The following is a 19,794-nucleotide window of genomic DNA, read 5'->3' as shown; positions in this document are numbered from 1 at the left end:
TGTGCAGTGTTAGAGTAAAAAAAAAGTATCAAATATAGAGTATAAACTTAAAGATTCTTATTTTTACTATGTACATTTTTATAAAACTATTACCTTTTGTCCGCTTTGGCCTTGCACAAAACTACTGCTCGTAGCTGTCAACTAAAATTTTAATGGAATTAAATTTTCTAAAAAATGGATAATAACCAAATAAAAGTGCTATTAGGAAATGTAAATTCGGCATCTACAACAAAAATCTTAGATGCCTTGCATCAAATTAGGACACGCGTCATAAAAACTGAAGATGGCTTGAAAAGTTTTCGTGAGTGCGAGGGTTTGGAAAATTTGGTACCATTACTTAGAAAAACCAATGAAAATGTTTTAGATATTGTTTTAAGCATACTTGGAAACTGCTGCATGGAAGAAGAAAGTAGTTTGAGGGTAAGTCGACAAGACAAATTTTCAAAAATGTTATGTATGTGCTAGTAGAAAATGAAGGGTCACGTCCCGATGAAGTGACTGGCCTCATTATTTATCATATCGTATGAAACTACTTAAGCTATTATTGAAATTTTGCTAATGGGAAGGTACTCTGCATTCAGAAAATCACTTTATTTCAGAACAAAAGTTAAAAGATAATGAAAGAGTATAGATACCTAATATCTAAATCATGATACCGAATTAAACGATCCTACGATCCTCCGAAGGAAGATTCTAAATCAATTAAAATAATTATCAGTATGCTAATGCAACTTCAAATTCATTGTTTGTATTTTCACTACAAACAGCATATCACACTTTTTTTTATTTTTTAGGATTTTTGTTTTTGTTTGGTGTGAATGAAGGTGTAGACTATGGACATTTTTTTTCATAATCATTTGAATGCAATTTTTCAAACCTTGTCATGAGATCTAAACTCGACATGGAGTTAACTTTACAGAAGAGCCAATGAAAGTTTAAACAAATCTCATATTTACAATTTTTATTGTGTATATGAGATTTTTTTTATTAAGTAAACAAAGAAACTTTAATTGGCTTTTTTGTAAAGCTGCTATATGTCACTTAGGAACTGTTTCCTTTCCATCATCGATATGCTTTCCGATATAATTCTTAAAGATAGTTGTGTTGTGTGTCGTAAACATTTGTTGCTGAATTAAGAGAGCTTTGGATCATACAAAATACGTTTTCACATTTTAAAAATTTAACGTTCATCTTTTTTTAAAAACTCAAAATAGTATTTTGTAGGTAAGTACAAATATCAATCAGGTACTTATCTACTTACTTAAAATTTTAAATTTAAGAAATACATTATATTTTTTTTCATTCCTTACTTTAAAACTTGTTGATAAATTTGGAAGCTTTTGATGTAACATATAAAAATGTTTTAATTTTGTTAGTTTAGTTATAATATGTTTATTATTACAATTATCATTTTATTTCATTATTGCACATATGTTTTTGTTGTCTTTTGTTTGTGTCTATATTGTTATTCCTTTCTGTTTGTGTTGTTTTTATGTTTATTATAATTTGTAAATTCATGTAACTTATTTTTGGCTGATTTTGTTTTGTAGAAGGCCCTAATAAAGAAAAAAAAAATCAAAGCGAAATCTTCACAAGTAATGTCAGAATAACTAATTACATTTTATTCATTTATGAATACTGAAGAAAGTTTATGTTAAGTTTATGAACACCCAAAACAAAATATTATTTAGACTTATTGAGTATACGCATCAATGTTTACACTATTCTTTTTATGCTGAATGATACATTTATAACTATTAATATGATATTAGTGGACAAAGTCTTCTTCACTAGGAAAACCTGTACTAAGGAGCACTGTACGATGTTAAATATTCAATTCGAATTGTGGTGTTGACATATATTTTTTAGTATTTACAGCTTTCTGATGGGTCTGCCTATTTCAAATGATTTCATATTTTTAGGTGGGAAAACTTAAAGTCACCTCCCATTTAGTAACGATTTTAAAATGCATAAGTCGCGACAGTATAATTGGACGAACGTGCCGCCTGATTGGAAATTTAGCGCAGCAGATGACAAATGCGGATCAGCTACATTCAGATGGTGCCATTGCTGCTCTTATACCAATTATTACCAACAGTGACAAAAGTTTCACTCACCAAACCCTCACAATGGGAGTCAGAGCTATAAGGTATAAAATCCCTAAGTAAACTTGTTGATTTGTATTGTGATCTACTGAAAATTAATATTTGAATTATCAAAAAATGAAAATTCGTCTTCATATATGAAAAACTGATGAAAGCAAAAGATTCACTGCTTTCAGAATGTCTAATTATGTTTATCTTTGTAAATAAACCGCAGCCAATCAGCGAACATTTGTAATATATATTATTACTACTACCATAATGCCATTTCCCCGTTGGGGTAGAAAAAAAGGATAGACCCCCACACACGTCTATTCTTATATCTTAGCATACATTCCTGTCGGTTATGTCTGCTTTTGACATCACCAGACTTGAGATTTTGGTGTATTTGATCATCAGGTCATCCTCATCCTATGTCAACATTCTTTCTTCGCCATGCATTTCTGTTATACCATTATTTCATTATTATATGTATTTTTGAAACTGTGGGCTTGTGTGTTTAGTAATGTTTAATTAATGATTTATTTATTTACTCATTCAATCCGTTTAGTTACAATAAATAAATGTTTTTTAAAATTTATATACAGGTACGATTAAAATAAAATTCAACCTAAGAAAATTAAAGCTAGGACAAAAGAAAACTACTTAAGAAATGTTATGTATTATAGCAACACTGAGTAGGTACTTGTCTGGATAAATATGATCTGTGCATAAGTGTAAAGTCAAAGTGTTTTTACAACAATAATAAAGAGTACTTGATAATGACCCAACATGGGATAACTTAGTGTATCATTAATTATTCAAACATTACATTGGCGACGAGGAAAATGGCACTAAGATTTAGTGAATATGGCCCAGGTAAAACCTGGAGCCATTATATCGACAGATTTTGTTTTGCTCTGGAAGCAAATCAAATACTAGAAGAAAATGTCAAAAAGGCCAACCTGTTAGCAAACTGTGGAGAAGAAACCTACGACCAGTTAGTAGCGTTAATATTACCTAAAAACATCAGAGAAGTTACATTTGAAGAAATTCTGCATGTATTAAACAAACACTACAATAAAGAGCCTAACGAAATCATACAATCTTACAAATTTCACAACCGGCAACAGAAAGTTGAGGAGTCAATAAATGCCTACATTATAGAGTTAAAAAAAATAAGTAAGCATTGTAATTTCATGGATTTACAAAGGACATTAAGAGATAGATTGGTTTGCGGCGTGAATGACAAACATTTGCAACAAGACTTATTAACGAGAAAGAAATTAACTTATGAAAGAGCAGTAGAAATCTGTCAAGCTTTTGAAAGTGCAAAAAGGGGCTTGAAGACAATACATCTTTCAACCTTGAGCAGTGAAGATAATAGCGAGCCGATGGAAATAAACAAAATAAGTGTGAATAAGAAAAATAATATGCAGATATATGAGTGTAAACATTGTGGAAAGAAACATAGAGGCGAGTGCCGTTTCAAAGAGGCAATTTGCAGGTTATGTATGAAAAGAGGACACATACAAAGAATTTGTTTTAAAAATAAATATAATAATAATAATGTAGAGGAAAACTGCGATGACATGTGTGGCGTGTATCATGCATGGGGGAGTGCAAAGGTGACTCCATATTATGTAACACTCGGTATAAACGGAGTCAAGGTGGATATGCAAGTAGATTCAGGAGCTAGCGCATCCATCATAAGTTACACATATTATCGAGAGTTGTGGCCAAAGGGAGGACCTGAATTGAGGCCCAATAATGCCAAACTCCAAACCTGGACGAAAAGTAGATTAGAGATTATGGGAGAGATGTTGGTAGAAGTCCAATATAATGGAAATAAACAGATGTTAACTCTGTTAGTAGCAAAAGGAAGTGGGCCGAGTCTACTTGGACGAGCATGGTTTGCAGACTTGGGAATCACAGTTGAAGGAATTCATGAGATACACAATATCACAACAGACAGACTGCTTCTGGAAGATATAAAAAAAATGTATAGAGATATGTTTAATGAAGGATTGGGAAAGTATAAGGGACCGAAAGTGTCAATACAATTACTAGAAGGAAAGTCTACACCCATATTCATGAAATGTAGACCCACACCACTGGCGCTAAGAGAAAAAAATTAATACTGAAATAGACAAAATGACGGAAGATGGAATATTAAAACCAATAACATATTCAGAATGGGCGACGCCCATAGTACCAATTGTTAAACAAGATGGTAGTATAAGATTATGTGGGGATTATAGATGTACTATCAACAAAGCAACTAATTTAGATACATATCCTTTACCCACAATAAATGAAGCATTATCAACAATAGCGGGAGGTAAAATCTTCACAAAATTAGATTTAGATAGAGCATATTTGCAAGTGGAAGTGGATGATGAGACAGCCAAATTGTTAACATTAAATACACCTAAGGGACTATTTACAATGCATAGGTTACCTTTTGGAGTTAAAACATGTCCGGGCATATTTCAAAGATTAATGTCCACATCACTAGCAAATATAGAGGGCGTATCAGTTATGTTAGATGATATATTAATATCAGGAAAAGATTGGAATGAACATAATCATAGGTTGGAGAAAGTGTTGAAAATCCTACACCAGAATGGACTGCACCTTAATGAGAAAAAATGTTTATTTGGAACAAATAGAGTTAAATATCTAGGATATCTAATTGATGATAAGGGAATACACCCAACGGAAGAGAAAGTAAAATGTATACAGGTGGCGCCAACACCTCGTAATACTAAGGAACTTAGAGCATTTTTAGGTTTATATACATTTTATGAAAGATTTATTCCAGAAAAATCAGATACACTAGAGCCATTATACAGATTGTTAGACAACAACAAGGAGTGGAAGTGGACAAAAAAGGAACAGAATGCATTTGAAGAAGCCAAGAAAAAATTAACAGGAGAGTGCACCTTGGTTCATTATGATAGTAATAAGCCTCTGGTATTGTGCTGTGATGCAAGTGAATATGGTGTTGGAGCTATTTTGTCACATGTGATGCCAGATGGAAATGAAAAGCCTATAATGATGGCATCTAGAACGATGCACATACATGAACGAAGATATGCTCAAATAGATAAAGAGGCATTGGCGATAATGTTTGGGGTACAGAAGTTTCAGCAATTTCTATATGGAAGAGATTTCAAAATAATAACCGATCATAAGCCTTTGTTAGGTATTTTCAATGCAGAAAAACGAATGCCAGAAGTATTATCACCTAGAATGTTGAGATGGGTTTTGACTCTAAATAATTATAGTTATTGTATTGAGCATCGACCGGGAAATAAGATTGGCAATGCGGATGCTTTAAGCAGATGGCCGGTAGAACAAGAAATAAAAGAACCAGGAGATCCAGCAGAAGTCTTACTTTTGGAAGATACTCCAACAACATTCCCATACGATTGTAGAGATATTGCGGAAGCCACTCGTAAGGATAAAGTGCTATCAAAAGTATATTATAACGTATTAAAAGGATGGCCAGAAAACGTTGAACAGGAAGCCAAAGTGTATCATAAAAAAAGGGATGGATTATCTATTCAAAGAAACTGCTTGTTGTATGGTAGTAGAGTCATCATACCATTGTCAATGAGAAGCAATCTATTAAAATTATTACATGAATCACACGATGGCATCGTCATATCCAAAGCAATAGCAAGAAGTTATTTCTATTGGCCAGGGTTAGACGCTGATATTGAGAAAACAACGGGCAGATGTGATATTTGTCAAGAGCAAGGAAAGCAACCTAACTCAATCAAACATCAGTGGATTACACCAAGTAAACCATGGGCAAGATTGCATATAGACTTTTTCGGACCTTTTGCAGGTAGGCAGTTTTTAATTTTGGTAGATGCCTACAGCAAATGGCCAGAAATTAAAATTGCTAAAGACGTATCAAGTAATACAGTAATTGCTACATTAAGGGATATTTTTGCAACGCAAGGGTTGCCAGAAACTTTGGTATCTGATAATGGTACAGCATTCACATCGGAGGTATTTGGTAGCTTCCTAAAAGAGAACAATATCAGACATGTGAAGACAGCACCTTACCATCCAGCAACGAATGGACAAGCAGAGAGATACGTCCAAATCTTTAAATCAAAGTTAAGAAAAATGAGTAATTTACCATGGTCTGTAAAGTTGCCGCGAATATTATATAATTTGAGAACGACACCAAATACAAGCACAGGGAAAACACCCGCAGAAATGTTAAATAAAAGACAATTTAGAACAAGATTTGATAAGTTTCATCCACATGCAGATATTACTAAACAGACATTCCAAAAAGAATATAATCAAAATGTGGAAATACGTGATTTTAATGTAAATGAAAAGGTGTGGGCCAGACAGTACGGAAAGTCTAATAAATGGAGTAAAGGAGTTATATCAAAAATTATTGGTACGTCTAATTATGAAATAAAACTAGATAATGGCGACACACAAAGAAGGCATGTAAATCAATTAAAACATGGAGAAGACAATGAGGTCCAGGAAAATGCCAGAATGGAGGAATTTAAACCTCAATATAGTAGAGAAGAAGAAGAAGAGGAAGATGATATGGTGGAGATCCCTCCGCAGGAGAGGTGGGCAGATATTATAGGAATTCCAAGCACCTCAGAAGAAGCAAACATGCAAGCAGGGAAGGCATTGAAAAGAATGCGAAGTATAGAAGAATCGGAGGTAGCCCAAGGTAGTGACAAACTACCAAGAAATGAGGCACCGGAAATTAATATGAAATGAAGAACATTTATGTTATGATTTATTGTTTTATTTGTTTATTGTGTTATTAGATTATGGTTAGCTTGTTACTAACTTAAATGGAAAGGTATGTTATGTATTATAGCAACACTGAGTAGGTACTTGTCTGGATAAATATGATCTGTGCATAAGTGTAAAGTCAAAGTGTTTTTACAACAATAATAAAGAGTACTTGATAATGACCCAACATGGGATAACTTAGTGTATCATTAATTATTCAAACATTACAAGAAATAAGAAACGAAGTATTCTATGTGAATTTTGTTAATTTTAGGCTGTTGTGGATGGTGATAGATCGGCGTGAAGATATGCTAGCCAGCGGTGCAGTACGCGCAGTTGCAGTTCTTCTTTCCGTTGAATGTGAGAACGCCGACTTAGTGAAGCCCCTCAGCGGTGACGTCCAGAAGCTGAAGAAGGAATCAGTTCCCCAAAAGACCCGAGATGAACTTTTTGCTGGTCTACTGAAATGCCTCGGTTTCTTTACTACTCTCTCAACATTTCAATGCGCTGAACAGGTTAACATTTGAGATTTCATATGATTTTCATTGTTATTTTCCTTCATCAACCTTTATTCACATATTGGTATTCCAATCACAGCGTATTGGCGATTGTTTGTAATATACATGAAGGGATGATTAGTTTTACTCATCAGGCACCAGTCCAGGGCCCCGATTTCAGTGGGAAGTTAACAGACTTTTCTCGAAATTGTTTTAATAGTAAAATAATTTTTTCTGTATGAAAATGTGTATATTCATGTGAAAATTTGAAATTTGTTTGTAAATGAACATATTTTTTATTGTAATTTGTAGCTTATATACTTTTCTTAATGTATAAATGCAAAAGTGAGTATATCAAATACTTTTGTCCTTAAAATTCCAGGAATTCACAGCTACAAATTTATAACATGTACTTTATTTTAGTTACGAATTGAAAGTGGTAGTAAGCAGTTGATTATTTTATACTGCATAAATTATTTGAACATTTTATACTCTGAAAAAAAAAATGTGGACGAATAGTGAAAAAAAAACAAATTTAATGGGCTCTTCTGTAAAGATGGCTACATGTCGCTTAGAAATTTTTGCCTTTCCACTGTCGACATATACAAAATATCAAAGCAATAAATTGTTTTGAAACTCTGTGTATATATTTTCAATTTTTATTTAATTTTTTTTTTTTATTACATAACATATTTTTTAAAAATGAAATTATACATTTACAAAATTCATCTAATGGAATAAATTGAAAATTGGTTTGGCCAAATGGCGCCGTCCTTTTTTTTTCTTTCTGCCTCCATTATCCATTTTTTACATACATATATGCATTTTAAAAATTGATTGAAATTTCTCTTAGATCCAAGGGGATGGAAGAGGGTACCGATGTTTGGTGGTTCTGAGTAAAAACTTTGTGACATCGGCTGTAAAGTGTATAATAAATCTTTGCTATGTATCAACTTCTCGACCAAGTCTGGGTACTGCTGGTGCTGTAGAATGTATGGTGGACCTTCTCAATGCACAAAAAGGTAAAATTGTAATATAAATTCCTTCTGAATCAATGAATGTCAGTTAAAAAATCATTCCTCAGGGCTTAAGAATTGTTTTTTTCACATACAACTAATCATTATTGTTTTAAAAAAATTAAAAATTATAAATCTAATACTCACGAGGAAGTCCAGCCCTACGGGAAAATGGATATTAAAAATGTATTCTGACGCCCGGTAAAAATTAAGAGTTTTTAATTGTATGATGAAGTTTCTCAAAAATGTATGGAAAAAATAATAAAAACAAACTACTTTGTATGACATCACTAGTTCTATCGAATCAACCAATGATAAGAGAGTTCTGATAGGTTTCCGGTTTACGCTATGTCAACGGACCAATTGGCAGAACTTACCGAGAAGAAGCGAAAGAGAACTTAAGACATGGAGAAGTTTCAGAAATATAAAACTTTAAAACTCATAGCACTTATAATACGATAATAAAATTTTTAAAAAAATGTTTTAGCTTAGTTTAATAGTCTATTAACAAGTCAAAAAAATATTAAAAAACGACCGAGCTTCCTCTTTTTACTGTACTAAAATGGCTAAATGTTATTAAATATTTGTATATAACCACTTACCGACTTTTCTGTGTCTACCAGTTTCAAGACGTACCCGTCTCTTCGTCAGGACACCAATTAAATTCCATTGTAATGGTCTCCCTATACCTATTAAACTCACGCCCCTCCCTTCATCCCCTCCCCCTTTTTTCCACTAATTCTCCAAAAATATAAAATATTTTCATAACCTAATCAGTGCATGTTTGTCCTATTCAGTGCATGTGGTTATTAAAATGCATGTCGTGTTGGTTTTATATTTTTTTGCAACAACTATGGTGAAGGTGTATAGTGGGTTTTGCATGTTGGTTTAATCTGTGTCCTGACGAAGAGACGGGTACGTCTCGAAACCGGTAGACGTAGAAAAGTCGGTAAGTGGTTATATACAAATATTTATCAACATTTAGTAATATGTTTTCATTAACAGTAAAAAATAAACCAATCAAATATCAGTAAAAATATATTATTACCTACAGTAAATCTGATATTTTTGCAAAAATTAATATGGGGAGGATCAGAGACAAAGAAAATAGAGTAATTGTTATATAAAGAGGAAAATCATAAAATTTCTTAAATAAATAAAATAATTTTTACCTTTACAGATGATTGGCCAGATTCCTGGATCCGCGCACTTTGCTTGCTGTGCCGTGAAGCCGTGAACCGGGCCAAATTGAGAGAGTGCGGGGGCTTGTCCTTGCTACTTGCTGTAGCTCGGGACAATTCTTCTGTGGCTCGTCACACACACGCCTTGCATGCTCTACTGCAGTTTGTTTTTGACGACATTGGTGAGAAAACTTTACATATCTGTACTGTCAATATTTGGAAATAAATAAATAAAATCTTTCAACATAGATAGAGAACACCCTGAGAAGAGTCTAAGTACATGTTTCCATATTTCTTTCTCAAAAATGTTTTCCATCTGTGTGGTTTTATATTCAGTCTAATAGGATTCATGTTTTATTTTTTTAATTTGATATAACGTTTTATTTCTTCAAACCAGTGTGTTGTAAAAATCTTATACAAGTATGTATAATGATCGGGTTATGGTCTTGTGGCTAGTGTCATAGACTCACGGATCAGAAGTCCAAAATTCGAACCTAACCCAAATTTATCCTCATTTTCTAATATTGAGTTATTTACAACTCGTTGAAAATGGCTCCAAAATTTAAATATTTGGGTAAATCTTAAGAACGGAGATATTTCTTTCTCTAAAACATGAAAATATCAATTAGTAAACAATTTTCATTTAATGAAATTCACTATTACATGTTTTTATTTTGTCCTTGAGTATAGGCTAAATGAGGAAGTTCAGTGCTACGGGAAAATGGATATAAAAAAGGTTTTCTTACATGCTGTAAAAATTAAAGCATTTAATTGTACGTCGAAGTTTCTCTAAAATGTACAAAGAAATATATGTAAATGATCCACTTTAAATGACGTCATAAGTTCTTCTAAATTAACCAATGATAGAGTGTTGTGATAGATTTCCGGTTTCTGGGAAGCCAACCCACCAATCAGGACAACTCACCGAAGAGAAGTGACGTCACACGCAGAGTATTAAAAAATCACAAAATTCTAAAAAATCCTAGTGATGATAATACCGAGACTAACAGAATGCATTAAGTCAATAGTCTTCATATATTTCAAATATTTTTAAATATAGGTGCAAGATGTTGATTTCAAATTTTATGCTACGCCTAGAATAAATATTACTCTTTCAAAGCTTTAAATAGATTTAAAAGAAAAGAAAATTGCGGGAGAAATAATGCGTCAAAAGAATAAAAAAGCTTTAAATGTGACTGACTCGGAACTTGTATTAATGACTTAATGAATTCAGTCAGTAAAGCCTCGATACAATACATAAAAAAAAAATATATATTTTTTTAAAAACCATTCAACTTCCTCATTCAGAAAAAAAAACAATAAAAAAATTCACAGAAAAGTATTTATAAGTAATTTAATTGTGTCTTGTGATATTCCATTTCTTGATATTTGGATCTGTAAATACTTAAAAATATAATTTTGCTTCAAATTTCACAAAAAAATAGCTTGTATTTCAATAATTAGGTAATTACTCATATTTTCATGTATATTTTAAATTAAAATACTGATGCACAGTGCTTTTACCCTCTAATGGGTGTCGTCAGATTGTTTATTTTTTGTCATTGATAAAATGAAATGAACTTTTTTTAAAATTAGTTTTGTTGATTAATTTTAACCTTATATGTACTTGTTGTTAATTTGCAGGTTTTCAAATTCTTATAAATGAAGGTTTAATTACCATAATTGAAGAGCAACTAAAGGAATACATTCTAACCATGAAGTGCGAACATCAAAAAAATGACGAGGAAATTTGTAAAACTGACTCAGTCAAAACTGAAAACTGCACAAAGGATTCCAAAACACCATTGGAAGAGAAAACCAAAGATAATTCAGATTCCTGTAAGGCAAACAGTGCTGCGAAACAACCCCACGATAACAAAGATAAACTGAAAATAATTATTGAGAGGGATAACATGATGATTGGTTTTAATGATGCATATGACGCCAGCGACGGTGAGGATTCGGGAGAAGAATATAAATCAAAATCACAGGGCAATAGTAAAAAGAGATGCAGGAAGCTTCCTGTTGAGGATTTGCCAAAGGTATATTATTTATATATTACTTAAACTATTTTTATGCCTCTGGTGATATAACTTTCGCTACTACAAATATCAATCTGTCTCCACACGGATTAAGAATATAGTTCTGTGTGCAAAATAAAACCAGAACCCTGGACGAGTGTTCACGACTCGATGGCTGCTCTCGGGTAAAAATCCTGAATAAGGAAATCGAGTGAAGATAAGTCCGCGGAGATAAGTTGTGTAGTAGTTGGCACGTTTGCCCACCATTCTTGAGGTCCTGGGTTTCATTCCCGGTAGGGTGGATCTGAAATATTGATTTTAATACTTGTTTCAATTGCATATACTTGGACCACTGGGTGGAGAAAAGGGAATACAAATAACAACTTTAGTATTGTGTTTAGTGTGCTGCATTGTTAATAAATCAATATCTGATCATGCAATGCAAATTCCAATGCAGGCCATAGCCCTGAACTTCCTCATTGTTTTTTTCATCTGTCTGGATGTGGAAATTGATTGTCATAATTACAGTAAACTATATTGAATATACATATATTCAGCGTCTCTTTTTTACAATGAACATCCACTTACAAACTTACCACTAGATCTTTCCCTAACAAACTTAACTATGTAATGTATTATGCATTTCAGTCTTTGAGTCTTCTGAAAATGGCAAGATATGACTGGAGTTCCTGTGGCATATCTTGTGAACCGAAATGCCCCGATTGGACTTATGTGACAAGTCCAAATCTAAGTCCCATGTCCGGCTACTCTCCCACCAGCAACTATTCCAAGAGTCCTAAATATGAAACTCGGTACAGGAGTAACGGTTTCAAATACCATGGGGTTCATTCTACGCACAGAGGAATCTCTGGTTTGGACTCGAGGAATGATTGGAGTCCGGAATCTACGGGGAGCACGGGAGGTGAAGGAGGATGCTCTTCTTCCACTTACTATAGTCAGTGGAGTCCGGGAAGTGCACAGAGCCTGTGTCATTCGCCAAACAGTCTTACCAATTTTGATGAAGGTAAATTAATCCAAAAAATAGCATTACAGAATCTTAATACACCAAAATTAAATATTATTTGAATTAAAATATTAAGTAAGTAGTAAGTAGTAGTAATCTAAATTATCTACATACATATATCATGATGGACCATCATTGATGGTGGTAAAATATATATGAGTAGAAGAAAAAAACCTTTATCTTTTTATTTCATTAATGACATGGAGTTCTACCCATGCAATAAGAATCAGGTTATTTTTTTTATTGGAATATGTAGTTTGTTATTTTATTCATTATACATATTGCACATCCGATTAAATAGAGTCATAACTTTAAAAAATCAGATTTTTAGTTAAGTATACTTAATTAATTATTTAAAAAAATTCATGTGCTTAAAGATTGACCAAATTCTAGTTTTACAATTTACCTGCTTGATTTTGAGCATTTAAAAAAAATTATCCATATATATATTATGACACATTGCCAAAACTAAATAAAGAAAACATGGTTTTGAGACATGTTATTTTAGTTTTTAGGCTCTTCTGGAAATTCTACTTTTTTTAATAATTACTATTTTATCTGATATGCGATGTATTTTATTATATTTCAGTGAACCTTTTACAAAATTACAAAACAGTAATAAACAAAAAAACAACAATAAATATCAATAAATTTTACAACAAAAAGTATATATTAGTAGAAAGTATCAATAAAAAAATATAACATCTATAAAAAAAAACACCCGTGTAATAAAAATGTAAATTAAACAAAGTACCTGTTCATTTATCATCAGAAATAAAAAGATTTTTGCTAATAAAATTTTCCTTCAATTTTTATTTTATTTGTTGGGAACAGGATTTATCGATACTTTAAAATGTGTGATTTGTTTTTCTTTTAGATTCATCCGACTCGGAAAAGTCGGGACGTTACTCTCCCGTTTGTAGCGATGTTGACGAGCCATCACAAACTCAAGTTCACCCTCCAGAGACTGTCTCAGAGTTCAGTGAGTGCCAAATGGCCAACGATCTGGATGATCTCATGATGGACGAGGAAACGTTTTCAGTTCAAGAGTTGCAATTCGGTAAAAGAAGTATTTTATACCTACATATTGCTATATCAATGCTACAATTTGAAAACTGCAGTTTTGAGGCTATTTTAGTGAAATTCCTATAAGATTATATTCAGTACGTCTATTAACCCTTACGCTGCTACGCAGTTTTTCAAGAATCTAATCAGAAATCTTATTATTAATACATTTTAAAAATATTTTATCGAATACGTTGTTTTCCAAACACACTACTGTTTTAAAAATTAATAGCAATTCCAAAAAAAATCTTCCATTTCATAAATATCTAATTCAAGCCCAGTGGAGTGAGCAAGATAAACAACTCGTGCCGCCCGCAACACATTCTCGTACAGCGGTTGTAAACCCTTTCTTAATCGAAAATAAAAACAAACAAAAATGGTCTCGCACAGCAATCTAAAGGCGCATTGTTTTAATAGTTATTATTGAAACGACAGTATTATGATGGTTTTTTTGTTGATTGCGGGGCAAAGTGCCCTTATTATCAAACCTACCACTTCCATCAATGCATGCTAAACAAAATTTGAGTAAAATATATCTTGGAATTTGTTGCAACAGAGAGGGAACACATTTTTGCCAAAGGAATATGGAAGTCTAGGCATTTACAGGACTTATGATCTGTCATTGGCTGTTTTAAATGGCCACTTTACACACTGCGAAATATTCACCATTCATGATTATTTTTACATTACCTCAACTCTTGCATCTGTTGACTTTTGCAAACTAAAAGAGCTGAAACCTTTATTGAATTCGGCGAGTTTCATCTGGATAAATTATTTCACTTCCTAGATAATGCCTAAAAATACTTAAAAAATTTTATGCAAGTTATTTCGATCAACAATATTTTGAGTATGTCCAAATGTTTGTATGGAGTTATTTAGATTGAAACTTCATGATAACGGGTAAATGTACTAAGAAGTGATGTAATTTCTTGGTAGATGTTATAATATAATTTTAATTTAAAAAATAATGTTTTCGTACAACTGTCGCATAAATTGATATCACTTCCAAGAAAAATATTCCGTTTCACTAATAGCTAGTTCACGCATAATGGATTGAGCGAGATAGACAACAGTTGCTGAAATTACAAACATCTGTGGTAAATTACAATTGGGAATATTTGACAAGTTAACTCTGCAAAGGGTCATTTTTTTTGTGAATAAATATACCAAGTATATCATTCAAAATGATAACGGATATTAAAAGTGATATATAAATAATAATACCTCACCTAGAAACTCGGAAGCTTAGCAACTCAACCTATTCCGAAAGTGAATTCGACAATAACGATCAACTTCTAAGTGACAGTGATGATAGTTTATATGACTCTTATGAAGAGCTCAAAATCGAAGAAGCATTTCTGAAATATTTTTGGATCAAGATCGAGCTGATATACTTTATTTACCACAATTACGTTTTGTTTGTAGAATAGTATCTAGAATAAAGTTTGTATAGTAATAATTACGTTTTGTTTGTAGAGTAATAATTACTACCTAATGAACAACTAAAACATTTTAATTTCACATTACTGTAGGTACCCATTATAATAAATCAACAAATGATTTTTTAATATTCAAACGTCCTAATTGACAATCATTTAGGTTCCATGGTGAATTATTTTTATATTTTATGGCTCTTTACTTATTTGTTTATATTCTTAATTACGGGGTTTTCCGGTGATATAGGGATCTTACTAGATAAGAGTTATTATATTAAAGGTAAAGTATTCAATTAGTTATTCATTACGGAAATACATCAATATTTTTGTAATCACTGGATCGGGTATAATAGCAGGGAAGACACAAAATGTAATTATTTTTCTCAAATATCATATAAGTGATTAAAAATTCTAAATATTAAAATGATTTATTTTTTATTTCACTGTTTTTGCAATGTAAAAAATTTCCTGTTTCCGGTCCCGGTTAGCTAGAAGTTTCCTGTGTTTAGTTGTTTCTCTTTTTTTTAAAGCACTGCAAATTTAAACATCATAAGTAAATGTATAATGAGGAAATTTAGTTGTTTAAAAAAAAATATATATTTGTTAATAAACTACTAAGCAAAGCGTATTATTGGCGCTACGATTTTTTAAAGTTTCGTATTTCCGAAATTAATCCGCGTGTGACGTCGCAAGTTCTCTTCCGCTTCTTCTTGATTTGTTCTGTTGATTGCTCCATTGACAATTAGCAAACCGGAAATCTTCCACAACCCTCTTATTATTGGTTGATTCATATGAACAAGTGAGTTCAAAGAAGTTCGTTTTTATTAAAATATTTTATATTATTTTTTATTAATTTTCAAGAAACTTTGCTGTACAATTTAATGCTTGAATTTTTACCGCGCGTAAGAAAACATTTTTTGTATTAAATTTTCCGTAAGGCTGAAATAGGTACGAAACTGAATAATAACCCGTCGAATAAGTAATTTTTATGTTTTGAAAATGTTTTATACCACTGGCGGTTAAGTGCAACAAGCAGTTCCCGAATTCATTTACCCTTTTGGGGATTATGACGTCAGCATCAGTCTAGTTAGAACTTTATGATAGGGATTAACAACAACGATATATCGTTGTTTAGCAGTCTAAGGGTTAAATTCTCAACTATTCTAAACGCCAATGTGCAGGAGAGCAATTCTTTCGACTGAGAAAATCTTGTGAAGAATTCAAAGTATAATTGCCTTTTAAGAGTATCCTAGGGGTTTAGGGTAGTTTAGATGAATGATTTTGAGAGTTTGGCATCTAGGATAAACGGAAATTATTGAATAACTTTTAAAATATCACATTTTTGGCATTTAAGATTATATAGAAAGGAAGGGAATTTCACAGAGAATCATATCAGTCTGTAAAAAAAAGAATTTTGAAAAATTGGCATTTAGGATAGTTCAGAACTAAATAGATGAGTACTTGGAATAATTTAGTCATACATACTCAAAACATTTTGATTAAATTGTGTAAAAATTCATAATACGTAAATATACTTAATATTTACAGTAGTATCACATTTAGAAACAATCACGATGGTGTTTTAGGAGAACTTAAATTCCCTCTCTACTGCTTCCCTGTTACGTCAAGTGTTGACATTAGCTTGTTCTGATTGTTTTTTTGCATTTTAAAGTGTATATTGTTAACTACAATGTGAAAAGTTTTGTAAAGTAGAAAGTAGTGAAGAAGAAACAGTTAAAAAACCTTTTAAATAAGCATTAGGTAAGCTTGATAAAAGATTTGCCACAATGACAGGTACATTTTTTCAAATGTTTTTAGCGGTGCCATATAAAAAAATGTATTCCAACTTTTTGGGAAAAAACCGTTTGTATTTCATGCAATATAACATATTTATCTTTTTTTTAAACTATACAAAATATCTCAGGGTAATTATTACAACTAGGTAACTTCAAAATCATCATTTGTGAGTTATCCATTAAAAACACATTTTTTTATTCTCTTTCATGAATGCTACAAAAAGACATGTCATGCATTCAAATTATCATAATACGATTGCAATTAATCACAACTTGCCTATTTGTAGCATTCATAGAGGAAGATACAAATATGTAAGCATGTGTTTTTTTGTGGGTCACTCAGAAATTACCCCAAAATATTATTTCAAAGAAAACAATTCACATGATATTAAAAGATCTACATTTTATTCAACTGCTCACCATCTTCTTATATGCGTTGTAACTGACAGACATTTGCATGTCAGGTTCCAACACGTTGAAAAAGTTGAGGCCTGACACCGTGAAATGCCTCTGAAACACGGCTGTTCTACTTTGAGGTACCCTAAACTTAATGCTCTTTGTTAATATTTTGTTGGATTTTATTCTTTATCCCCGAAGTTATAATTTTAAAAAAAACTTTTATTTACTGTTATCCTTAAAATATTATGTTTAATACAAATTATTCATGTAATACTGCCATTAACTCAGAACTTGAATTTTGAAGACTTTTTAAAGAAATTGTTGTACATAAGTGAAAAGTTTACCATGTTTACAATCACCAATAGTTTATATATTGAAACGACGGACAATTTTGATGTACCTTTATTTTTTTTCAGAAGATACAATCGAGCAGCAAAGCAGATCACACAGAGTTAGATGTTTACTGATATTACTCTCTCGGGTTTCTCATTCTGATACAGGAGTGGAGAGGTTGGCATCACGAGACTTGCTAATATCACTTATTAGTTATGTGCAGAAATCTAAATATCCTCTAAACAGAGCAGCCAGAATACTTGCAAGAATTATAAGGTAGATTTTAATAATCAATTTATTTGTTCAAGTTATAAATATGAACATTTGAATTCAACAATAAATACGTATTTTCATTTTTTTACAGTAATGCCACCCATCTTGTCAGACTTTTGAAGCATCGGCTTATTTTACATCTGTACAAGATGTTACATTCACCAAAACACTCAGAATGTAGACAATGCAAACAGGTAACTTGCCGTATTATAAATGATCGCTGTAATTATTTTTAAAAATGTTAAATAGATAAATTTATTTGACTACTTATTTTCAGTTAAATACATTATCAACAAGATTGTTAACCCAGCTGACCATGTTGGCTGAATCTGATTATGGTATAGGAGAAATAAGTTATCAATTGCTGAAAGGTGAACTTGCTATGAAACAAACCTTGGCCTTGACATTACCTTACATAATCAGGTATGACAAGTATTGCATCTCTTAATATCTTACAAAATAATAATTGAATGGCAATTTATCAATGATTATCCATATAAACTTATATTAACTGACCTCAAAGCAATAATTCGCTGCCTGCTTAAAGAAACGCCCTTTTGTGGAGCAAAAGCGTTCCAAATTTATGGTTTAGCACCAAACGTGTAACAAACGGTTTTGGTTTGCCATTGTAATTATCGACCTGAGTACCTTAGGCCCGCTGTATTTCTTAAAACTGTGGCTAACTTTGTAATTGATAATTATAAAACAATTTTTGGCTGTATGGGCGACTCTGCAGGTGGTGTATTTTTATTCTAAGATATTAACACATTTGCAAGTAAATATCTAAAATATTTTCTGCAGCCATTTACACACATTAAAATGAAGAGAGACCAATCTGCTATATATTTTATAACAGAATGTATCCCGATTTACATTTTTTTTCTTTTCTGAAAAGCTTTCCAATCTGTTGAATTTAGCTAGTGATTTTGATGTGTTCTTTTTTGCAGATCTCAAAGACCGCTGAAAAAGTTTTTAATTAACTGCAAAGCTTTGGAATTATTTTTCACTGTTTTGACAGACTTTGCAGAACCTTTGGAACATTGTGTTCCCAGTCTATCACAACTAGCATCAAACCTACATCTCAAGGACCCAAAATCACTTGAAACCAAATTCAAGGACCACCTGTTACTTTCCTATGATCCTGCATTCGATGGAGTCCTCCCTGATGATATTGTTAACTTCCTTCTCGATGACTCTTCTAGTGTTCAGGCTAACAAGCAGTTCTTGTGCCAACAGTCAGAAGTGTTTAACGCCATGTTTACTGGAGCATTCAAAGAGTCTAGTGAAAAGAGCGTAAGACTGAAAAAAGTTTCTAAAGATGGTTTGGAATACCTCTTGACTTTATTGCACTGTGGAATCAACAATGAAAGTGCCAGTATAGAAACATTTCCATTTCCTAAACGTTTAATCACCATCTTAGAAACGCTTCTCTTAGCCGACAGATTTTTAATGGAAAAACTAAAAGGGTTTTTATTCAGTTCTATAGTTCAGTTTAAGTTGGAGCCTACTACAGCAGATGAGATTTATATTTGGTCCTTGGAAGAAGGCATGGGATTGCTGTGCGTTGAATCAGTTGCGTACATTTTGGCAGGACAAATGAGTGACAAACAAAGGCTAAAAGTGTTTTCCTCAATTGTGGGTACAAGTTACAGGCAGCAGTTAATAGATGACATTAGAAATATTTTAGTAAGGCATTTCAAATAGAAAATTCCCAATTAGGCTGCAATTGAACTACTTATCATTACAACAAGACAACTTTGATGAGTTGTAAGATCTCATTATTTTTAAGCCAAGTAAAATAATTGCTTTTAATTTGACTGCATTTATTAAAAATGTTCTCCAATAAAAAAATATTATTTTTACACAATGTTATAAATAAAATTA

General features: G+C 32.1%; 1 protein-coding gene across 1 annotated transcript; it reads left to right on the top strand.

Moving 5' to 3' along the window:
- The first annotated feature begins 92 nt into the window (after positions 1-92).
- Positions 93-19,758, top strand: Rnb (BTB/POZ domain-containing protein Rnb). The gene is made up of 12 exons (XM_088228652.1): positions 93-420; positions 1,923-2,149; positions 7,144-7,384; positions 8,220-8,388; positions 9,563-9,745; positions 11,208-11,605; positions 12,233-12,608; positions 13,486-13,668; positions 17,721-17,913; positions 18,002-18,104; positions 18,188-18,333; positions 18,858-19,758. Exons 1-12 carry the CDS (start codon positions 175-177, stop codon positions 19,612-19,614), a joined length of 3,222 nt encoding a protein of 1,073 aa, XP_088084778.1. The 5' UTR covers positions 93-174; the 3' UTR covers positions 19,615-19,758.
- Positions 19,759-19,794: the final 36 nt, after the last annotated feature.

Source organism: Micrasema longulum, unplaced genomic scaffold (assembly GCF_059751315.1).
Source record: "Micrasema longulum isolate JH-2025_06_02 unplaced genomic scaffold, ASM5975131v1 h1tg000047l, whole genome shotgun sequence".
Classification (NCBI taxonomy): Eukaryota; Metazoa; Arthropoda; class Insecta; order Trichoptera; family Brachycentridae; genus Micrasema; species Micrasema longulum.
The sequence above is the reverse complement of the archived record's forward strand: the minus strand, read 5'-3'. Positions and strand labels throughout refer to the sequence as shown.

Bases quoted from the DNA above. Each gene is read 5' to 3' on its own strand.
- Rnb (XM_088228652.1), top strand. From the start codon at position 175: ATGGATAATAACCAAATAAAAGTGCTATTAGGAAATGTAAATTCGGCA. The intron at 9,746-11,207 runs GTGAGAAAACTT...GTTAATTTGCAG, and splicing joins GTTTGTTTTTGACGACATTG to GTTTTCAAATTCTTATAAAT. The intron at 18,334-18,857 runs GTATGACAAGTA...TCTTTTTTGCAG, and splicing joins ACATTACCTTACATAATCAG to ATCTCAAAGACCGCTGAAAA.